Source organism: Armigeres subalbatus, unplaced genomic scaffold (assembly GCF_024139115.2).
Source record: "Armigeres subalbatus isolate Guangzhou_Male unplaced genomic scaffold, GZ_Asu_2 Contig1974, whole genome shotgun sequence".
NCBI lineage: Eukaryota > Metazoa > Arthropoda > Insecta > Diptera > Culicidae > Armigeres > Armigeres subalbatus.
In genome coordinates, this window is record NW_026942808.1 from 261,840 (window position 1) to 283,318 (window position 21,479).

At 38.4% G+C, this 21,479-nt stretch overlaps 1 protein-coding gene across 4 annotated transcripts in view; it reads left to right on the plus strand.

Annotated features, from left to right (window-relative positions):
- Positions 1 to 21,479, plus strand: part of LOC134203564 (long-chain-fatty-acid--CoA ligase 4-like) — a 157,036-nt gene that overhangs the window by 131,451 nt on the left and 4,106 nt on the right. For all 4 annotated transcript variants that reach the window (XM_062678414.1, XM_062678415.1, XM_062678416.1 and 1 more), the window contains 6 exons: positions 1,595 to 2,240; positions 2,307 to 2,641; positions 2,708 to 2,847; positions 2,915 to 3,087; positions 3,147 to 3,410; positions 3,485 to 3,760. In XM_062678414.1, coding sequence (XP_062534398.1) covers positions 1,595 to 2,240; positions 2,307 to 2,641; positions 2,708 to 2,847; positions 2,915 to 3,087; positions 3,147 to 3,410; positions 3,485 to 3,760 — 1,834 coding nt within the window. The remainder of the gene's footprint in view (positions 1 to 1,594; positions 2,241 to 2,306; positions 2,642 to 2,707; positions 2,848 to 2,914; positions 3,088 to 3,146; positions 3,411 to 3,484; positions 3,761 to 21,479) is intronic.

Sequence of the window (21,479 nt, forward strand, 5' to 3'; positions counted from 1 at the left end):
TCGCTGAAAGCCTAATAGGTTGAAAATTTCTACTCCTTATGACAGGAAGAGCAAAATTTCGCTACTAGGGGGTCCATTTTATCCTACGTTAAGAAATCATGGCTTGCTCTATAGCTCCAACAAGGAGTACCTACATCTTTAAAATATTTTGAATGAAACAAATTCCATTCAATTCCATTATGTTTTTTTATGCTTCATGCAGTCTATATTTAATAAAAAAAATCCTTGACATTCAAATCAGATAAGTTTGCGATGAAATTGCACAAAAGATAACCTCAACGACTGTAGTATCTTTTCTTATCTTACCGCGAAGCTCAACATTCAGCTGGTGGTTTATGACAGTAGCAATTATTCAAAGATGTAATGTGTTTGTGCAAACAAACTTAACAGCGCTTTTTTTTCCTACCAAATCGTAACTGGACATGAGACCAAAGTCCATCGCGGATTTGCGCTGCTCATTGTAACTGGAGACACGGAATTTGTAATTCCCCCGATTGACTTCACCAGAACAATGCCTTTATGCTTGCATCATCGAAATTCTACTCGAACCGAAAGTCTGCTAGTTTGTGCAATAATATTTCAGACCCGTTTTCCGCTGATGTTATTTGTTCCATGTGACTAACCAGTGGATGGCAATGTATAATGTCCGTAATCGTTCCCTCATATCGATCGATTTGTTTTCGGAAAAATCCATAAATTACGTCACTGAATAAAAACAGAAAGTTTGAAAAAAAAAATTACTCCATTGTTGCGTTTTTATTTGCAACCAATGGCAACTCGAAATCCTTTTTCTAAAGCATGTAGTAAATTATCGACGCCCATTTATGCAGTAACTCAACAAAACGCTGTTCTCCTCACCGTTAAATATTGTTCATGGGAACGTGCGTTAGTGGCAGGTAACATGAGACTGATATCACTGCCCGTTCTTACAAGAGTGCCATTGATAATGTATAGGTGGATGGTCTAAAATGTACCTCTAGAGCTGCCTTAATGTTATTTAGTTATTACAAACATGTCAAACTTAAAATTAATTGGATTAGTGATTATTGCAATATTAAAAAAACCTGTGATCGAAGGTATCATCACGGACTTAGCTTTTCTAAAAAAAGTTGTACCCGAAAGGCACCAGGGTTCGAGTGTTTTAAATAAAAGACTTCAAATATTTTTTTCGTTGCCGGATGGATATTCACAAAGAATAAATTTGATCTCTTCTCCAATCTATGTCACTTGATTATTAGGACTCTGCATTGCATAACTGAGGTACAATTGTACTTTAAACATTAGCTCAAAAACGTATTTTGTACGAAACCACGAGTGATTTAACATTTTTGTGTGTCGCGTACATTTCAATCAATTATCCCGTTGTATGAATTTTACGCCGTTCCGCGTGTTTGCGGTTCTATGCAATGACGATAAATAAAGGACATAAGTAGGTAGTCGGATAATTTCTATCGACAAGCGCACAGTGCTATTAATATACCAAGGTCGCATTTGTGATGTGGAAAATCCGAATAGTAGCACGTTTGTATTCCGTATACGATAATCAAACAAATCATCCCTATCTTTACGTTTCTCTTTTCCCTCTTCCACCTAGGCCAAAATCATCCAGCGAGATGCCACATCGATCACATACCGTGGCGTGGACGAGCCCGGCGAGATGCACGTCAAGATGATGCAGAACAACATCGACACCCTGGAACGGATGTTCGAGTTTGTGACCAAAGTGCACAGCACCAAGCGATGCATTGGCACGCGCAAAATCATCAGCGAGGAGGATGAAATGCAGCCGAACGGGCGGGTTTTCAAAAAGTTCAACATGGGCGAGTACATGTGGAGGACCTTCATCGAGACGGAGTACGCGGCCGCTTGCTTCGGTCGGGGGCTGCGGGAACTGGGCCAACAGCCGCGCCAAAACATTGTGATCTTTGCTGAAACGCGCGCCGAATGGTTGATCGCCGCTCACGGCTGCTTCAAGCAGAATATGCCACTGGTCACGATCTACGCCACGCTCGGCGATGATGGTATCGCTCACGGTATCAATGAGACGGAGGTAACGACGGTTATCACCTCGCACGAGCTGCTGCCTAAGTTCAAGCAGGTACTGAAAATCACCCCCAACGTGAAGAAAATCATCTTCATGGAAGATCAGCTGCACAAAACGGACATCACCGGGTTCAAGGAGGGTGTGGAAATCATTCCGTTCTCGACGGTGGTCGAAAAGGGCGAGAAAAGCAAAATGCGTAAGTTTTCGAGGTTTCAATTAATTCCACCCTACCAGCTACAGTAACACACTTTTATCATTTCAGCTGGATGTTCTCCAACGCCCGACGATACCGCCATCATCATGTACACGTCCGGTTCAACCGGCACTCCGAAGGGTGTCCTGCTATCGCATGCCAACTGCATCGGCACCATGAAGAACTTCTGCGACATCTTCAAGATCTACCCGGATGATGTGCTGATCGGATTCTTACCACTGGCTCACGTGTTCGAACTGTTGGCCGAAAGTGTCTGCTTGCTGACCGGTGTTCCAATCGGATACTCCACCGCACTGACGTTGATTGATTCCAGCTCCAAGATCATGAAGGGCTCCAAGGGTGATGCTTCGGTGCTGAAACCGACGTGCATGACGTCCGTCCCGGTAGGTCATACTCGGAAGTTTCTTTGGACTAGTTAAAGGAATTACTCGACTATTTCTTTTCCACAGCTCATTCTTGATCGCATCTCAAAAGGAATCAACGCAAAGGTGAACGCCGAGGCACCGATGAAGAAGGCTTTCTTCAAGTTTGCCTACCAGTACAAATCAAAATGGGTTGCTCGTGGATATCAGACGCCATTCTTGGACAAGTAATATTTTAAGCAATTTTGCCCAGTACTTCGATTTTGTAATAATCAATTGTTTTATTCTACCCAGAATTCTATTCAAGAAAATCGCCAAACTGCTGGGAGGTCGCATCCGTGGTGTTATGTCCGGTGGTGCTCCGTTGGCTGCCGATACTCACGAACAAATTCAACTGTGTTTGTGTGTCGAAATGATTCAAGGCTATGGGCTAACAGAAACAACCGCCGGGGCAGCCGTTACTGATAGTGAGTCATGTTTCCGCCCCCACAAATGAGGCAGTTGTTTTCATATCGAAATATTTTAGAATTCTCCATGGAATACAGCGTGGTAGGGGCCCCGTCGTCCTGCAACTACATCCGGCTAATTAACTGGGAGGAAGGAAACTATCGCGTGACGAACAAACCGTACCCGCAGGGTGAGATCGTGGTTGGTGGAACGACCGTCTCGAAGGGATACTACAAATTGCCAGGAAAAACTGAGGAGGAATTCTTCGAGGAAGATGGCCAACGGTGGTTCCGCACCGGGGACGTCGGCGAAGTGCATCACGATGGTGTTCTCAAGATTATCGGTGAGTATCAGCTCTGAACTGACAGATTCCGTATCAACAACATTTTATCTGATCCTCATTATCGCATATTTTAGATCGTAAAAAGGATTTGGTTAAGCTGCAGGCCGGCGAATACGTATCTCTCGGTAAAGTAGAATCGGAACTGAAGACCTGCCCGGTGGTGGAAAACATTTGCGTTTATGGTGACTCGACGAAGCAGCACACGGTGGCGTTGATCGTACCGAACCCGCAGCATCTGGACGAGATTGCCGAACGGCAAGGGCTGAAGGGTATGGAGTTCGAGGAGCTGTGCACGTCCCCGGTCATGGAGAAGGCTGTAGTGCATGAATTGGCGGAACACGGCAAGAAATGTGAGTATTGTACTATTTCACTTCATATTATGCTAGAAGTTTGGTAGAAGCCGTTTTTGAACGCAAATGTAGAAGTTGCTATAAATTAGCCAAGACACAAACCAAAGGCGATATGATTATATGAAACGCTTCGTTAGGGTTTGAACAACAACAAATCAGATTAATTTCACTGAGGCTACAAGTATCAATTAAATATTGATATAATGCCCGGGGGATTTAGAACTATTGTGATAAGAGGATTCCTGAAGGAAGTGAATAAACACCATCTGGAGAAATTTCCTATGAAGTCTTTGAAACACAATTCTAAAAAGATGTTTGGAGGAATTATCAAAAACATCTTCAAAAGCATTTCTGGAAGACGTTAGGAAGGAATTCGTAAATGAGTTTCCTAAGGAATTCTGTAAGAGATAATTTGGTGTCAAATGTTGAAACTGTTATTTGTGGGAGAGACTATAAATTTGTTTGAACAGTGGCCTGACTTGATAATTACTTTGTAACATTGAACGATTTAGAAATTTCCTTTCAACTTCATCCAGAAACGCCTTTGGAAATTCTTTCTCGATTTTTCTTCCAAAATTGTTTCAGTAATTACTTTCGGGATGTCTCTAGAAACTCCTTCTAATATTTCTCCAGGAATTCCGTCGAAAAATCTTCTCGAAATTCTTTCGAAATTTATTCCAGGGATTGCTTCAGGTATTTCTCCAGGAATTCTTTGGCAAACTTCTCAGGAAGTTACTTTGGGAATTCCTTCAAAATTAATCGCCATTTTCTCCTGAATTTATAAACTTTTCTCAGAAATTGCCTCGAAAACTCCTCCATGATTTTTTTTTTTTCAGAAATTCCTCAAAGAGTTATTTCAGAAAATAATTTTCAAATTGCTACAAAATTCCGTTAGAATTTATTTTTTCTAAAATTCTTCATGCAATTATTTTGGAAATTCCATAAGGAAAATCATCCATAAACTTCTTCCTAACGTCTTCCAGGAATTTCTTTGGAGAGTCCTTTTCCAGGCATTTCTTTGGAAATTTCCTTAAAAACATCACAAGTGATTCCTCCAGATGATGCTTATTTATTTCCCTTAGGAATTGCCATGGAAATGCATTTGGGAATTCTTTCAGAAGCCCTCAAAGAGTTTCTTCTTGAATGAATTCTACACGAATTCTTTCAAAAAATCCTCCATAAAATGATTATAAACTTGTTTCGGGGATTGCTTCAGAAACGCCCCCAGAATCTTTTCGAAAATTATTTACGAAGTTCCGGAAATTCCTCCAAAAATTCTTCACGGAATATCTTCGGAAATCCCTCCAAATGTAGCTTATTAACTGCCTTCAGGAATTGCCTCAGAAACTCCTTCCTGAACCTTTACAGAAGTTCCTCAGGAAGTACTTCGGAAATGCCTCCAAGAACTCCTTCGAAAATTCCTCCAAAATCTCTTTTGAAAAATCTTCCACGATTCGTTCGGAAATTCCTTCAGATGTTCAGGTGTACTTTCCTCGGAAACTCCTCTATGAATTCCTTCGAAAGTTTTTCAAGGAGTTACTTCATGAATTCCTCCTACAACTCATTTGGAAATACTTCCAGGAATTCCATCAACAATTGTTCGAAAAATTCCTTTGGAAGTTCTTTCAAGAATTCCTTCGGAAATTCCTTAAGAACTCTTGGAAAATTCCTCCTAGAATTCCTTTGAAAATTGAAAATTCCTCCTAAATTCTTCCAGGATTTGTTTTTGACATTTATCCAAAAATTCCATCGGAAATTTCCAAAAGAATTCCTGGAAGAATATTTGATGTATTTCCTTAAGGAACTTCCGGTAGAATCACTGAATAAATTATCAAACGAATTTCTGAAACAATTTCTTATGGTGGAATTTCCAAAGGAGTTTTTGGATGAATTCCTGAGGTAATTTTCAAAGAAAGCTCGTTAACAACATATGGAGACATTTTCTATGAGACTTCTGGAGGAATTTTAAAAGAAATTCATAAAAGCATTTACTAAGGGGTTTCTCGAAGAATTTTTGAAGAAATTTCAGAAGGCATTTTCATAAGAATTTTCGAAGGAGATTCAGAATTTTCTAAAGGAATTTCTGGAAGAATTTTTGAAGATAGGTACTCCTTGAGGAAATTCCAAAATTTTTAAAAGAATTTTTCAATTTTTTTCAAAGGAATTTCTGGAAAATATTTTTATGCAGGTATTTCTAAAGGATTTTTCTCTGAGGAAGTTCGGTACCAGCATCTCGGTACCAGGAATGTCTAAAGAATTTATGAAGCCATTTCCTAAGTAGTTTCTCGAAGAACTTTTGAAGGAATATTAGAAGGATCTTTGAGGATCATTGAAAACAAATTTAGATGAATTTCTGAGGCGATTCCTGAGGGAAACTCATATGCAGCACGTGGAAGAAAATTCTTTAAGAATTTCTAGATGGAAATTGAAAAGAAAGTTCCAAACAAAATATTCAAATATATTTCCCAAAGATAAGCTTTTGAAGAATATAACATGGAGCTGCTGTAGGTATTTGCGAATCAAATCATTCATTGTAATATCTCAGATTGTAATTATCAAGTTAAGACGTCATTTAATAGAATTGATTCAGAGTTTTAACTTATTTGGTACTAAAACTCTGACACCGGCGCAATGCTGAGAATCGACTTTAAATTAAAATAAAATAAATAAACCGCTTCAGATCAGATTCCTACCAGTGCGAGGTGAATGAGAGGCCTCAATCAAGACCTCGGATCTACGAGCGCTTGATGCTGTTTTCCTTTCAATCAATCAGAATTCATCTCGATGACATTCTGTGTTCTCCAAAGTTTGGCCTACGGCTGTCACTCATTCCTAGGATCTCAAGCTTCACCCTGCTGGGCTGCTGGACTAGGTAGGGTTAAAACGTTCCATGTTCCTATTCGTGTGCGTTGTTTCGCGCTAAGAGTCGTTTCCGTAAAATCAATTCGTATTATTTTACTGTCGGATTCTCGAACAAATCTTTGTTTCGGGAACAGTAGGTTGTTGGTCCAAGGTTTCCTATCCACCGGGATGGGGTTGCCATATATAGCTTCCGGGGAATAGCATTCCTCATTCAGCTGCTGAATTCTGAGGTACCAGATTTGTACATTAGAACATTAACTACTGACAGTCAGCATCAGGAGAAAAAGAAAGAGTCATGCCTTGCTATGCGCTAATCAATGGCTTCGAAAAACCATTGATTTGAAAAAATGACCATGACGCCCCACTCTAATGTGTACATATTCTTTCGTCTACCAACATGTTACGGGACATGCTTACATCCTCACATTGCTACAGAGCCGCCTCGCAGCTTAGCGTTCATTAAGCACTTCCACAGTTATTAACTGCTAGGTTTCTAAGCCAGGTTACCATTTTTGTATTCGCATATCATGAGGTTAGCACGATGATACTTTTATGCCCAGGGAAGTCGAGACGATTTCCAGTTCGGCACCAAGAATCGAACCTAGCCCCCCTCAGCATGGTCTTGCTTTGTTGCCGCACTTCTTACCGCACGGCTAAGGAGAGCCCCCATATACACACTGAAGGCAATTTACTCATACTCACTCCAAAAATGCCAGAACCGACGCTGTTGGAGCCGCACCTCCTTGTTTAACAGACGCTCGCTCAGTCGGGTCAAATTTGTTTAATATCCCACCCGGCAAAAGGTCTAGGGTAGTGCGCTTTGAGCGGCACACGATCGCTTTGATAGGGCCTGCTGCAGATATATGCAGCTTTTTTATAGAAGTTCAATGGAGTCCACTGTCAAACACCACCACATCCTAGGCAGGCCCCCAGGTCGCACCCCCTCACCTTACTCTAGCTGATGTCAGATGGACAACAGTGTCCAGTAGGGTGGTTAAAAAAAATGATTTTGCTCCACAACGCTCATCTGATTCTGTCTCAGAAGATTTAAGCTGATTTGGATAAAAACTGATTTAGCACAAGCTGTTTTAAGTTTACATGGAAATTAGTATGGGGAAATTAAATTTTTCAATGTAGGGGAAGCCGGGGCAAGAATGATACCCTTTGATTTCCCTGTAAAACAGAACAATGTAGCATGATCGATGACTTCTGAACCTTCTTTGCAGTTTTATATTGTAATATTTATCAATTTTTTGTATTGAATGTTCAAATTTTGCTAAAAATTGCTGAAACAATTTTTGCTTCTTGGATCAAGTTGAAAATTATAATAATGACATCACAGAAAATAAGGATTTTTGAAAGGCATTTTACATTTAGCTAGAGTTAATCGAAGTAGGAACCAAGTTTACAATAATTACAAATATTTCTAACACGACATAACTGTTTGTGGTGTCTTTTTTTGCGAAAATATGCATTTAAATGTACTTTTGACGATCTGGGGCAATAAAACACCTCTACCAGGACAAAAGAGTCACTCTTTGAATCGCAATTTGGATTGAACAGAACCTTGCAAAGTTTTCCAATATTTCATACAAATTGTATGAAAGATCAATAAATTACTATTTTCTGTTAGTTTTCACATTTTTTATAAACATCGTACAAACTATATCAACATATTGCCGCAAAGCTCGAGAACTGAAGCATTTTTTGCTGTAGATTTCTAAGTTCAATGATGGTTCGTATGTATAAGCGATTTTAGACGCGGAAGAAATGGTCATTCGCCAGCATGACCGCGGTCATAAAACCGGTAACCAAATTCGGAATGCCGGTCAAGCGAGCAGCTTCGGTGTTCTTCGTCGAAAGCTGATTAACTATTTGAAAACATCCGGATCGAGTGTTTATTCCGCAGCAGGAGGACGAGCTCGAACAGCATATACTAAACATGGAGCAACGACTCTTGGGACTGACAACTCGCGACTTCAGAAGCTTGGCGATCCAGCTGGCGATGGAGAACAACATTAAACATCCGTTCAACACCGAGTCCTCCTAACTGGCCGGTGAAGATTGGTTACACAGTTTCCCTCAATGCCACCCTGAATTGTGCCTAAGGCCCGCGCTGCAGGATTCAATCGAGTGGCGGGTTTGAATTTTTTTTTCGATATTCTTCAGGCTGTCAAGGAAGCTAAAGATTTTCCAGCGAGCCGATCGTACATATTGATGAAATTTCGGCTATGACCGTAGGTAAACCGGAAGTTGCTGAAACCATTTCTATAAGTACAAACCAAAAAATCAAAAGTGCTTGCGCTGAAAGGAAGACGACAGGTGGGCTGCCTGACTTCCGCTGAGAGAGGTGTCTTGACCACAGCTTGTGTGTGTATATGTCAGCAACGAGGTACTACATGCCTCCTATGCTCATATTCCCGCGAGTATGCCTCACGGAGTCCCTGAAGTCTGGTGCCCCGCCGGAAACTTTATTCAGTTGCAACGGTAGTGGTTGGATGTCAAGGATCAATTTCAATATGTGGTTCAATCATTTTTTGGAACACAGCCGGCCGACTGCTGCAGCTCCAGTGTTGCTGAATGTAGATGGGAACGTCACGCATATCAAAAACCTAGCCTTCCTAGCAAAACCACGTGACGGTGGTTAGTTTGCCTCCTCATTGCAACCATTGTATGCAACCCCTCGATGTGAGGTTCCTGGCTCCCCTAAAATCGAACTGTTCGAAAGCAATCGGAGTATTCATCAGGCGGGATCCGGGAAAGGTTGACACAATCAATGATGTTAGTGCCTTGTTCGGAGAAGCCTACTTGAAGACCGCAACAGCTTTCGTGGCACAGAGTGGATTCAAAGCTACGGGGATTGTACTTTTTAATCAGTTCATTTTCACTGCGGCCGATTTCGCACCGTCCAACGTAACTGATGTTCTGGAAACCATGGACCAACACGCTGAAGATGACTCTCTTACAATGCTGCCGCATCCTGAGCATGTCGATCAATCCGCCGAGTCACCAATACCATCTACCAATCCAATTCAACCATACCCATCGTTGGAACTTCATATCGAAGATGACGACCAGGGTTTCTTCCTCGGAATCGACGAATCTGACCAACTAATTTTCCAGAAAGTGCGTTTGATGTCACTCCTGAAGATGTCCTTCCGTTATCAAAGGTAACCGTGAAAAAAATTATAAGAAGTCAAGCCGTGAAAAGCAACATAATTGACCATAAGCCCCTACCGGGGAATTCTCAAAGGATTTCGTGCTTCGAATAGCATAATACAACTTCAGAAATCGAAATTCAGATCTAGAATTACTCCGAAACATCCGCGAAAGTCAAAGATTGGTGAGCAAACCTCATTACAAGATACACTGTGCAGACCGCATCGTGCTTTCGTGCTGTGCGGTTCTTTCTCTCTTTGCGGAAGGAAGTTTTTAATACTACCCGAAGCTATTTTAATTTCAACGGTGCTTCTTAGCGCTATTTGTACCCACTGATCCCGTCACGATCTTTGCAAGGACCCGTGCCTTCGTTTTACGTTGGACCCGTTTGCGGAAGTAAAATTCCGACAAGCGGTGGTAATCCTGCAGGGACACCGTTCTGGGAAAAAACCTCTTAGAAGGTCACGTCTCCACGCTCAGCAATGAGTATTAACAAAAACAAGAGGAAGGGGGAGTCTCTGAATTCTCAGAAACAAGGTTTCAAGACCGTCCTGCCCAAGCGCGGAAAAAATAGAAGGAAGCTGGAGAATTCAGATATTCCTTCTAACTCTAATATCGGAAATAATTCTTCTCCAATCGAACTGAGCAATCAGTTCGATTTGATTAATGATGAAATTGAGCAAATCGAATCTACCTCTAGCCCAGGTGATTCGATTCATGCGAAAAAGCAAAGGATTCCGCCAATTGTGGTATCTGTTGCCGAGTTTTCTGGCTTCCGGAATGAGATTTTGAGTAACCTTCAGGGGATCAAGGTTTCATTTCAGATTGCTAGGAAGGGTGACTGCCGCGTTTTGCCGGGATCCTTTGACGATCGCAAACGTCTTCTTCACTATTTAACTGAGAAGCGCCATAAATTCTTCACATACGACGACAAAACTGAGCGATTGTTCAAAGTCGTCTTGAAAGGTCTCCCCAGTGATGACAAATCACTGGATGAGATTAAAATTGAAATTTCTCAATTACTTGGATTTTCACCAGTCCAAGTAATTAAGATGAAAAAGAAATCCCATTCTGGAACTTCCCAGAGGGGCATTTCTCAAGAATTTTATTTAGTTCATTTTAACAAAAGTGAACTAAATAATATGAAAAGTTTGGAAAAGGCCTGTATTATGTCTCATGTCCGTGTTACATGGGAACATTTCCGCAGGCCTGGAAATTTCCAAAACCCTACCCAGTGCCGTAAGTGCCAAAAGTGGGGTCATGGAACCAAACATTGTCACATGGATGCTAAATGCATGATTTGTGGTGGAACCTCTCACGCCAAGGACGCATGTCCTGTGAGAGAAGATTCCAATAAATTTAAATGCGCAAACTGTGGGGGCAATCATAAATCCAATTTCTGGGAATGCCCTTCACGCAAAAAAGTTTTGAATTCCCGTGCAAAATTGATGACGGGAAATTCCAATCGGATCCCAGATTCGACGGGTAGAAATTTTCAAACGCTCAAATTTCGAAACCGGTTACCGGTCGAGCAATTCATACCCACCACAATTCACAAACAAATTTTGCCGCTCGTCAACGGGTAGCAAGCACTTCAGTAAATTCCAATTTTTCGAATGTACCCACGTATGCAAACATCGCTGCTGGTAGACAAATTTTCTCTTCTCAAAATGAGGTTTATACCCATGTCCCAACGGAAAATAATGGTCATGTTGCCGATTCAGGTAGCATGACTGCTTCCGATTTTGATTTTTTAACTGAACAATTGCATCACATGATTGATGCAATGTTCAAAGCAAATACCATTCCTGAAGCTGTTCAGGTTGGTATAAAGTACACACAAAAAATTGTTATCGGACTCCGTTTTAATGGATCTAAATAATTTTGTGAAAGTTCTAAATTGGAATGCCCGCTCTCTAAAGGGTAAGGAAGATGAATTATTCAACTTCCTAACAGTTCATAATGTGCATATTGCCATTATAACTGAAACGTATTTAAAACCAGGACTCTCCATTAAAAGAGATCCAAACTATTTTATCTACAGAAATGATCGTCTTGACAGCGCCTGTGGTGGGGTCGCCATTGTCATTAATAGACGTATCAAACATAAATTATTTTCTTCGTTTGAAACCAAAGTTTTTGAAACCTTGGGAGTTTCTGTTGAAACAAATTTTGGACAATTTTCCTTCATTGCAGCCTACTTGCCTTTTCAATGCAATGGGCAGCAAAAGAATTGGTTGAAAGCTGATCTTCAAATTCTGACTCGCAACAAATCAAAATTCTTCGTAATTGGTGACTTCAATGCCAAACACCGTTCATGGAATAATGCTCAAAGCAATTCCAATGGTAAAATTTTATTTGAAGATTGTTCTGCGGGATATTATACTATTCAATATCCCAATGGACCAACTTGTTTTTCTTCCAGTCGAAATCCTTCTACAATTGATTTAGTTTTAACGGATTCAAGTCAGCTGTGTGGCCAATTGGTAACTCATGCTGACTTTGACTCTGATCACCTTCCTGTGACATTTGAAATCTCACAAGAAGCCATTTATAATCCAATCAGCTCTACTTTTAATTATCATAGAGCTGATTGGGATTTATATAAAACGTATATCGATAGGAATTTTGATGTTGATATTCCTCTCGATACCAAAAGTGATATTGATAATGCTCTCGTATCTTTGACAAATTTAATTGTCGAAGCCAGAGGCATTACAATTCCGAAATGTGAAGTTAAATTCAACTCCATTATTATTGACGACGATCTTCAGCTACTGATCCGTCTTAAAAATGTGAGAAGAAGGCAATACCAAAGAACTCGCGATCCCGCGTTGAAAGTTATTTGGCGAGATTTGCAAAATGAAATTAAAAACGTTTCGCTATTCTGAGAAATACCAACTTTGAGAATAATGTCTCGAAGTTGGATCCCAGTTCGAAACCCTTTTGAAATTAACAAAATTCTTAAAAACCTCAAAAGCCAATTCCAGCGCTTAAAGAGGAAATAAAATTTTATTAACAAATGGCGAAAAGGCTCAAAAACTTGCTCAGCAGTTCGAGAGTGCCCATAATTTTAGTCTAGGTCTCACTAGTCCAATTGAGGATCAGGTTACACGGAGCTTCGAAGACATTCTCAATCAAGAGATTGTTTTTGACCCTTCGTTGGGAACCAATTTGGATGAAGTGAGATCTATTACTAGAAAATTTAAAATATTAAAGCCCCGGGTGATGATGGTATTTTCTACATACTTATCAAAAAACTTCCTGAGAGCTCTTTATCCTTTTTGGTTAATTTATTTAACAAATGTTTTCAATTGGCATACTTTCCAGATAATTGGAAAAACGCCAAAGTTGTTCCAATTTTGAAGCCGGACAAAAATCCAGCTGAGGCTTCTAGTTATCGCCCAATCAGTTTGCTTTCTTCAATAAGCAAACTGTTTGAAAAGATTATTTTAAATAGAATGATGGTTCATATTAATGACAATTCTGTTTTTGCTGATGAGCAATTTGGTTTTCGCCATGGGCATTCAACCACTCATCAGTTATTAAGAGTTACGAACTTAATTCGGCTCAACAAATCTGAAGGATATTCGACTGGAGTTGATCTTCTTGATATAGAGAAAGCATTTGACAGTGTTTGGCATGAAGGTTTGATTGTAAAATTGATGAATTTTAATTTTCCTCTGTACATCATTAAACTGATCCAAAATTATTTATCAGATCGCTTACTTCAGGTAAACTATCAGAATTCCAAATCTGATAGATTACCTATAAGGGCTGGTGTCCCACAAGGCAGCATACTGGGGCCCATATTGTATAACATTTTTACTTCTGACTTACCTGATTTACCACCAGGGCGTCAAAAATCTTTGTTTGCAGATGACACAGACCTCTCAGTCAAAGGGCGATGCCTTCGTGTCATTTGTAGTAGCTTGCAAAAAAGTTTGGATATTTTCTCCACTTACTTGCAAAAATGGAAAATTTCCCCGAATGCTTCCAAAACTCAGCTTATAATTTTCCCACATAAGCCGAGAGCTTCTTATTTGAAACCTTCTAGCAGACATATTGTCACTATGAATGGGGTTCCAATTAATTGGTCTAGCGAAGCTAAATATTTAGGACTTCTGCTAGATCAAAAATTAACTTTTAAAAATCACATTGAAGGCCTTCAAGCCAAATGTATTAAATATATTAAGTGCCTATATCCACTTATAAACAGAAAATCAAAACTTTGTCTTAAGAACAAACTTTTGATTTACAAACAAATTTTTAGACCTGCCATGTTGTATGCTGTGCCAATATGGGCTAGTTGCTGCAATACCAGAAAGAAGGCACTCCAGAGGATTCAAAATAAAATTTTGAAAATGATTCTGAAGTTGCCTCCGTGGTATAGTACCAATGAACTTCATAGAATTTCTAATATTGAGACATTGCAACAAATGTCCAACAAAAAAAAATTCCAATTTTAGACAAAAATCGTTGCAATCTTCTATTGCAACGATTAACTCCTTGTACCCTTAGTATAAAATAGGTTAAGTTTAGTTTAAGTTGAAAACATTGTAATTCCTACATGGTTCAATTCAACCAGAGGAAAAATTCTAACTGCCAGAGGCAATTGAAATGTATTAATAATAACTAAAAGCGTAACATAGCAAATAAGGATGATAGTGTTAAGAAAACACGGAACACCTAGTCTAAGAGAGGAATGCATGTATTAGATAATTAGCAAATAAAATTAGTTAAAAAAAAAAAAAAAAAAAAAAAAAAAGATACACTGTGCGACAACTGTGGAATGGTTTTCAGTTTATCTGAGACAGGATAGGTTGGAGTAAGTGTGGACACTGTGGTCTGTGGTTTCATACTTGCACACAGAATAAATGCCCGTCATGTTTGATTTAAACTTGTATTGGAGTGTTTTGTTTTGAAATGACTATTCTTTCGTCGTATATAATACACCTAGTCTAGCGGTAAGATGCGCGGCTATAAAGCAAGACCATGCTGAGGGTGGCTGCGATATAAACACAAATGTATTTTCTTGAAATAAAATCCTATAACATTGTTAAGTTTATAAAAACGTTATTGTCTACATACTTTATCTGAATGGAAAGCACACGCTATTAGACCTGTGCGCCGGTCATATAATCGGCGGCGGCGGCGGCGGCGTCACGGCGGCGCGCCGTTGGCTTTTATCGGCGGCGGCGGCGGCGGCGTCAACCGGCGTGGATGAAAAAATCAATGGCTAAAAAAATCAATTTTTACGCGGATTTTTTAATTCACGCGGTTTTGATTCACACGGTACGAATCGCTCGTATAAAAATCGACTTCAGTGGATTAAAATTGTAATATTCGATCGATCATCAAACAGCACATTCCATAGTAAATTACCAGCGACACTAATAAGTACCTCAAAATGTTATTTAAATTGAAACTATTTTATTATTCGTAACCCTTGAGCAATATTGAGAATTAGACTTCGGTGTCATAGGACTAATTTGTTAATATTTTTTTCCAAAAGCTTTCCTAATTCAGGATTTTGATAAAGTCCAGTCGATTTACTTCTCAATATATCTAAATTTCAGAAAAATTCTAACTACTATTCTTTGAGTTACATATATAATTGGGCAATGTACGAGCGGCTGCATGTCTAGTAAATTTAGAGAATTTGCAGTTCATTCACCTGCTGTAACCCTGGAAGGAACATTCACGATGGAATCCACTAATGACAACCACAATGGACAGTTTACTCCCCACCTCGCGTTCTCGTATGCACAAATCTCAATAGAAGATCAACATAACTAAAATGAGCTCTCGCTGAGTAAGACTGGGGCACGATGACCTACCAAATTGAATATTTTTTTCAAAGTTGGTTAAATATGACAAAAAAAGTTCTTGGTGGGTTCCTGAAGAGATTTCCGGAGGAAACTACGATTTTTTTGACGTTTCATTAGAAATTCCTTTGTGAAACCCTTTAAGAAATTCTGCGGAAACTCATATAGGCATTTTTTCAAAAACCATTAAGGCTTTCGTTGGGAAATTCCTTTAGTAAAACCACAGGTAAACCATTGAATATTCTTTTAGGATTTCATTTAGAAATTTGTAAAGGAATGTAATATTTTCCGAAAAAATCCAAAAACAATTTCCGAAGAAATTGCTGAAAAAAATCTTCAAAGGGGTTCAAAAAGGACTCTCCGAGGGAATAGCGAAAAGAGTTTATAAAGACATTTCTGGCAAAATTTTTGAAGTAATTTTCAAAAGAACTTAGTGTAAAAATACTTCGTCTGAACTTGGCCAACTTCACTATTTATTCCACGACGGACTTCCCACAAATCACACCAAGAAAATACAAAACCGAAATAGCTTGTTTCCTTGCTAAAAGTAGACTCGTTTATTCGTCATAAGGAACAAAGGTTTGGGCACGCAGGCCTTGCTTATTATATTTATAGGTATTTTATAATTTTGCCCGGAAGCACCGACTTCAAAAATAGTTTACATTAGGAAACCGAAGGGATTCTCGCAGAAAAATAATAAAGAATCTTTTCAGTAAATTTCGAAAAAAATGTTCTAGGGAATTCCTAGAAGAATTTCCGAATGGTTCCCAAAAGCAATTTCTGAAGAAATTTCTTTGAATGAACTTCTGAAGAGATTCCCGAAAAAATCAAAAGAAATGGAGAATGTTAACAGACAGAATTACTGAGGGAAATGACCATGAACTTCTTCCTTAAGTTACCAAAGAATTTTCAAAGGATTACCCGTAGAAATTCCCAAGGAATTACTTAAGGTAGTTCTGAAAGAATTCCTATGGGAATTTCAGGAAAAGATGGAAAAGATAGAGGAATTTCTTAAAAATTTCCAACGTTTTTTTTCTAAAAAATCCGGAGGAATTCCTAAAATAATCCTCCATATTAATTTCCGAAGAAATTCCTAAGCAAACTTTCAAAGACTAAACATATTTCCGAAGGAATCTGTAAATGAATTTCTGAAGGAATTTTTAGAGAAATTCTAAAATATTTTCCGTCGATATTTCAAAAGCGATTTGCGAATGATTTTCGGAAGGTACATCCGGAAGAATTTCTAAGGGAGTTACGAAAGAATTCCTAAAGGATTTTATGAAGAAATTCCTAAAGCAATTTTCTACGACATTTTTAAAGGAATTTCCAAAAGAACGAACCTTAACAAATTTCCTATGGTTTTCTTAAACAAAGGAATACGTGTAGGAAATTCTGACGTAATTCCTGAGGTAAATTTTAAGGAATATCCGAAAGAATTTCCGAAGAACTTTCTGGAATTCGTTTCCGGAGGAGTTTTTGTAGATCTTTTTGAGGCAATAACGAATGGACGAATCTTCAAAGAAATCTCTGGAGGAAATAGCGAATAAATTAATGGGAAAAATTCCAAAGGAATTCTTGAAGTAATCTAGGAATTACATCAGAAATACCAGTAGGCATTTTCTCTGAAATTCTATTGGGAATTTCTTCGTAATTTCTTTTAAGAATTCTTTCGGAAATTCCATCAAAAAATCCTTTAAAAATACCTTTATGGATTCATCTGGAAAATCCTTTAGGAATTTTTTAGGGAAATATTTTACCTTCAAAAACCCTTTTTAAGTTCCTTTAGGATTTATTTTTGAAAATCCATTCAGATTCTCTTCTGGGAATGCCTTCAACAATTTATTTGGAAATTCCTGCACTAAACCCAAAACAAATTTTATCAAAAACGCCTACAAAAATTTATTTGGGAACTCCTCCAGAATTTTATTTCTTAAATAAACAAAAAAAATCCGCCCAGAATTCCTTCGGAAATTCCTCCAGGGACTTCTTCAAAAGATTATTCGAAAAACCTCCGAAATTTCCTTCGGAGATTTCTCCAGATTTTTTTTTCGGTAGATCTCCCAGGAAAACCTTTGAAATTTATTGAAAATGAAGTTATTTGCGATGTTACTTTTTTGAATTTTCGAAAAAAAATCTAAAAATAAACAACAGTTTTAGTGTTTCGGAAAGATGAAGGCATTTTCGAAGAAATTCCTGCAGGAAGTTCCGGAAGAATTCCCGGAAATTGTTTTAAAGGAATTGCTGGAAGAAGTTCTGAAGAAATTCCGTAGGCAAATTTTGAATGAATACCTTATGGATATCTAGAAGATTTTTTTCTAGCGATTCATGAAATAAGGCCGTTACAAATATTGAATTGACATTTTGTCCTACTGGTCGCCGAAAGGTCAAGGGGTGGATAATAAAAAATAAATATTAAAATGAAAAAAATAAAAAAACTCCTCGGATTTGTTAAAGAATGTTTTGAAAATCCTTAAAATTATCCGAATTTTATTTTGTTGCCCCCTCAAAATATTATTTTTTGTCAAAAAATCCGAGGAGGAGGGAGTCAAAATAGATTTTTAATATTTGTATCGGCCTAATTGCCGAAACAATTTCAAAACGAAAGATTTCCGAAAAAATCCTCTTAAAATGTCTGAAGAAATTCTCAAAAAAAAAAAAACGAATGGAATTTTTTAAGGAATTCCTTAAGAAATTTCCGCAGGAATTGCTAAAGAAACTTCCAAAGGAATTCCTCAAGGAGTCTCCGAAGGAGAATATAGGAATTCGTGGAACAAAATTCGAAAGCATTCCTTAAGCAATTTCCGAAAGAAATGCGTAAAGGATTTTCTGAAGAAATCCGTAATGAAAATTCTTAAGGAATTTTCGGAGAAATTTTGTAAGGAATCTCCAAAGGAATACCCAAATTCCTGATTTCTAAATAATCTTATAAGGTTTTTTAAAAGAAGCTTTTCGGAGGAATTATCAAATAAATTTCTTGATTTATTTCCGAACTAATTTCTGGAGTATTTTTCGAAGGAATTCATAAATGGATGTTAAAACGATATTTTCAGAAATTTCCGGAATTTTACAATAAGGCTTTTACAAAACAGTATTAAATAATTTCAAGACAATAAAATTAAATTAAAATTTCATAATGTTTGAAAATACCTGATGTTTTAACTCAATAATTTGACTAAATACTATGCAGTAAGGCGACAACGCCCCAGTTCTGGGTTACAATAGCTGTGAATAAAAAAATAAGAACCGCTTTTAACTGATGCTCGTAATATTTGCTTTGCTGATGCTCATGGTTGATGGTTTTGTAACATTCAGAAATTGATTTCAAAATATAAACTACTTACTCGGGGGTCGGAACAAAAAAATCGGTAAAACATTTACAGTTGGGATTTAAATATTTTGCTAAATCAGTTTGCCTTATAAGCCAACTATCTTAATAGCACAAATCTAAAAACAAAGAAAAGTTATTTAATAAGTTGATTAAAATAAATTAAAAAAAATATTGTCAAAATTACTAATGTGCAACTTAACTTAAAATTTCTAAACTGCAATAATTTACCTGTACCAATGCTAGATCCTATAAGAATGGGAACGCTTTGGGCATGTATCCAGGCCCCACAAAAGCTTATGAATCACATCAAACCCATTTTGCGAGTCACCTGCAAGTTTAGGTGCCCGACTGAATGAGGCCTTGGCTTAACGCATTCCAAAGACCAATTTAACAATTTATATTTTTTTGTTAAATATCTTGGCTGTGCATATGCACAGCATATGTTTCGAAATGGACAAATTGATATGAAATTTGCGAAAAAGAATCCACGTGTCTTGGAGGGAATCCACGTGTCTTGGTCCCTCCAAGACACGTGGATTCTTTTTCGCAAATTTCATATCAATTTGTCCATTTCGAAACATATGCTGTGCATATGCACAGCCAAGATATTTAACAAAAAAATGGTTTTCGTACGGCCGAGTTGCCGAATAATATGCAATTAATTTATATTTTATTACAATTACTTATTAGCTATACTAGATAAAGCCTCATTCAAACTCTCAAACTAATCAACCAAGCTATTAATTTAAGATTTGACATCGAAATACAAGAGCCATCTTAACAACATTTATGAACTGTCATAAGACTAGTTTAGTACTATTCCAATTAACTCCAACACGCTGTATTTCTTCACAGATACGTATTCCGACCTCAATTATTAGGCCGTTTTCAGTGTCTCGTGTTGGCTCGACTCGACTTAAGTTAATTGATTTTTGCCTTTCTCGTACAACAAAGTTGTACCGAAAGGCTATCATTTTACTCCAAAATCGAACTTTTTATAGAAGTCTCAGAGACCCATGATGTTATATCCCAATCGACTCAGCTCGTCGAACTGAACAAATGTCTGTCTGTCCGTGTGTATGTGTGTGTGTGCACACGAAAACTGAAAAACATTAGCCAATTTTTCATATAGTAACTCTAACCCGATTTTCTCGCAACAAGTTGCATTCGACAGGGGACAAAGCCTTGCTGATCACTATTGAATTTGATAACAACCGATCATTGCGTTTAAAAGTTATTAGGAAAATAGAATCGAACTATATAAGCGCCATATAAGGTTGGTGTCTTGGCTAAATGCGAGAAAGGCAGTATCACCACTCGGTGAATTAAGTTGGTTTTTTTTATTGCGATTAGTCATCGGCGTGGCAAAATTATGATCGGCGGCGCGCCGACCCAAAATCGTCGGCGGCGGCGGCGCAAGTAAAAGCACCGGCGGCGGCGGCGTGGCGCGGTGGCGCACAGGTCTACACGCTATACTATTTACTCAAGAGCTTACACTCAACAAAAATCGCGTCATAATAGGACGAGACCAGTGGCATTCTAGCTAAAATTCCGCTTGAGGTCCGTTTAAATCATTTCAACAACACTTGTACTATAAATGAATCGACTGCTTTGAGCGTGCTTACAGCGGCACACTAGGAGTTAACTTTCTGAAATCAGTATGGCGAAAGGCATCTAAGGCTCGATTTCTCAAAATTAAGCACTTTAATCGAAAAAATATTTGGTAGGCGTAGTAGCAGACACCATCCCTCATAACCGGAACCAAATAGTTTTTCATGAAAAGTTCCTAATTTTGAGAAAACCAGCGTTAGATGTCTTTCGCCATACAAATTTCTGGCGGTTAACTCTTGCTGGCTATTTTGTGCATATACTATAGCGCCTGGATGTGGTTGCGGCGAGTAGAAAATCAGCCACTGCCAATAATTCATTTGTAGTAAGCCGCTTAAGTTTAGTATGAAGCTGTAATCAGGTCTCATTTATTGAGTTGCAAAATGCAATAAGGGTATAAAAAATCAGAAAAATATGTGTAGCTTTTCTACCTAGGCCACATATCGCTGTGATGCGTAGTTAGTGAGAACGGGTGATTTGTCCATACTAGAAAATAAATTTCACTACAAAGTACAAATGTAGTGGCGCCATCTCCGTTCTTTGAGTGTGCTTACAGCGGCACACTAGGAGTTAACTTTCTGAAATCAGTATGGCGAAAAGCATCTAAGGTTTAATATCTCGAAAATAAGCAACTTAATAAAAAAAATATTCGGTAGGCGTAGTAGCGGACACCTTCCTACATAACTGGTACCAAATAGATTTTCGTGAAAAGTTCCTGCTGTTGAGAAAACCTGCGTTAGATGTCTTTCGCCATACAAAATTTCTGGCGGTTTACTCATGCTGGCTGTTTTGCGCATATACAATAGCGCCTGGATGTGACCGCGGCGGGTAGAAAATCAGCCACTGTCAATAATTCATTGAAATATATAATGAATTATTGGCAGTGGCTGATTTTCTACTCGCCGAAACCACATCCAGGCGCTATAGTATATGC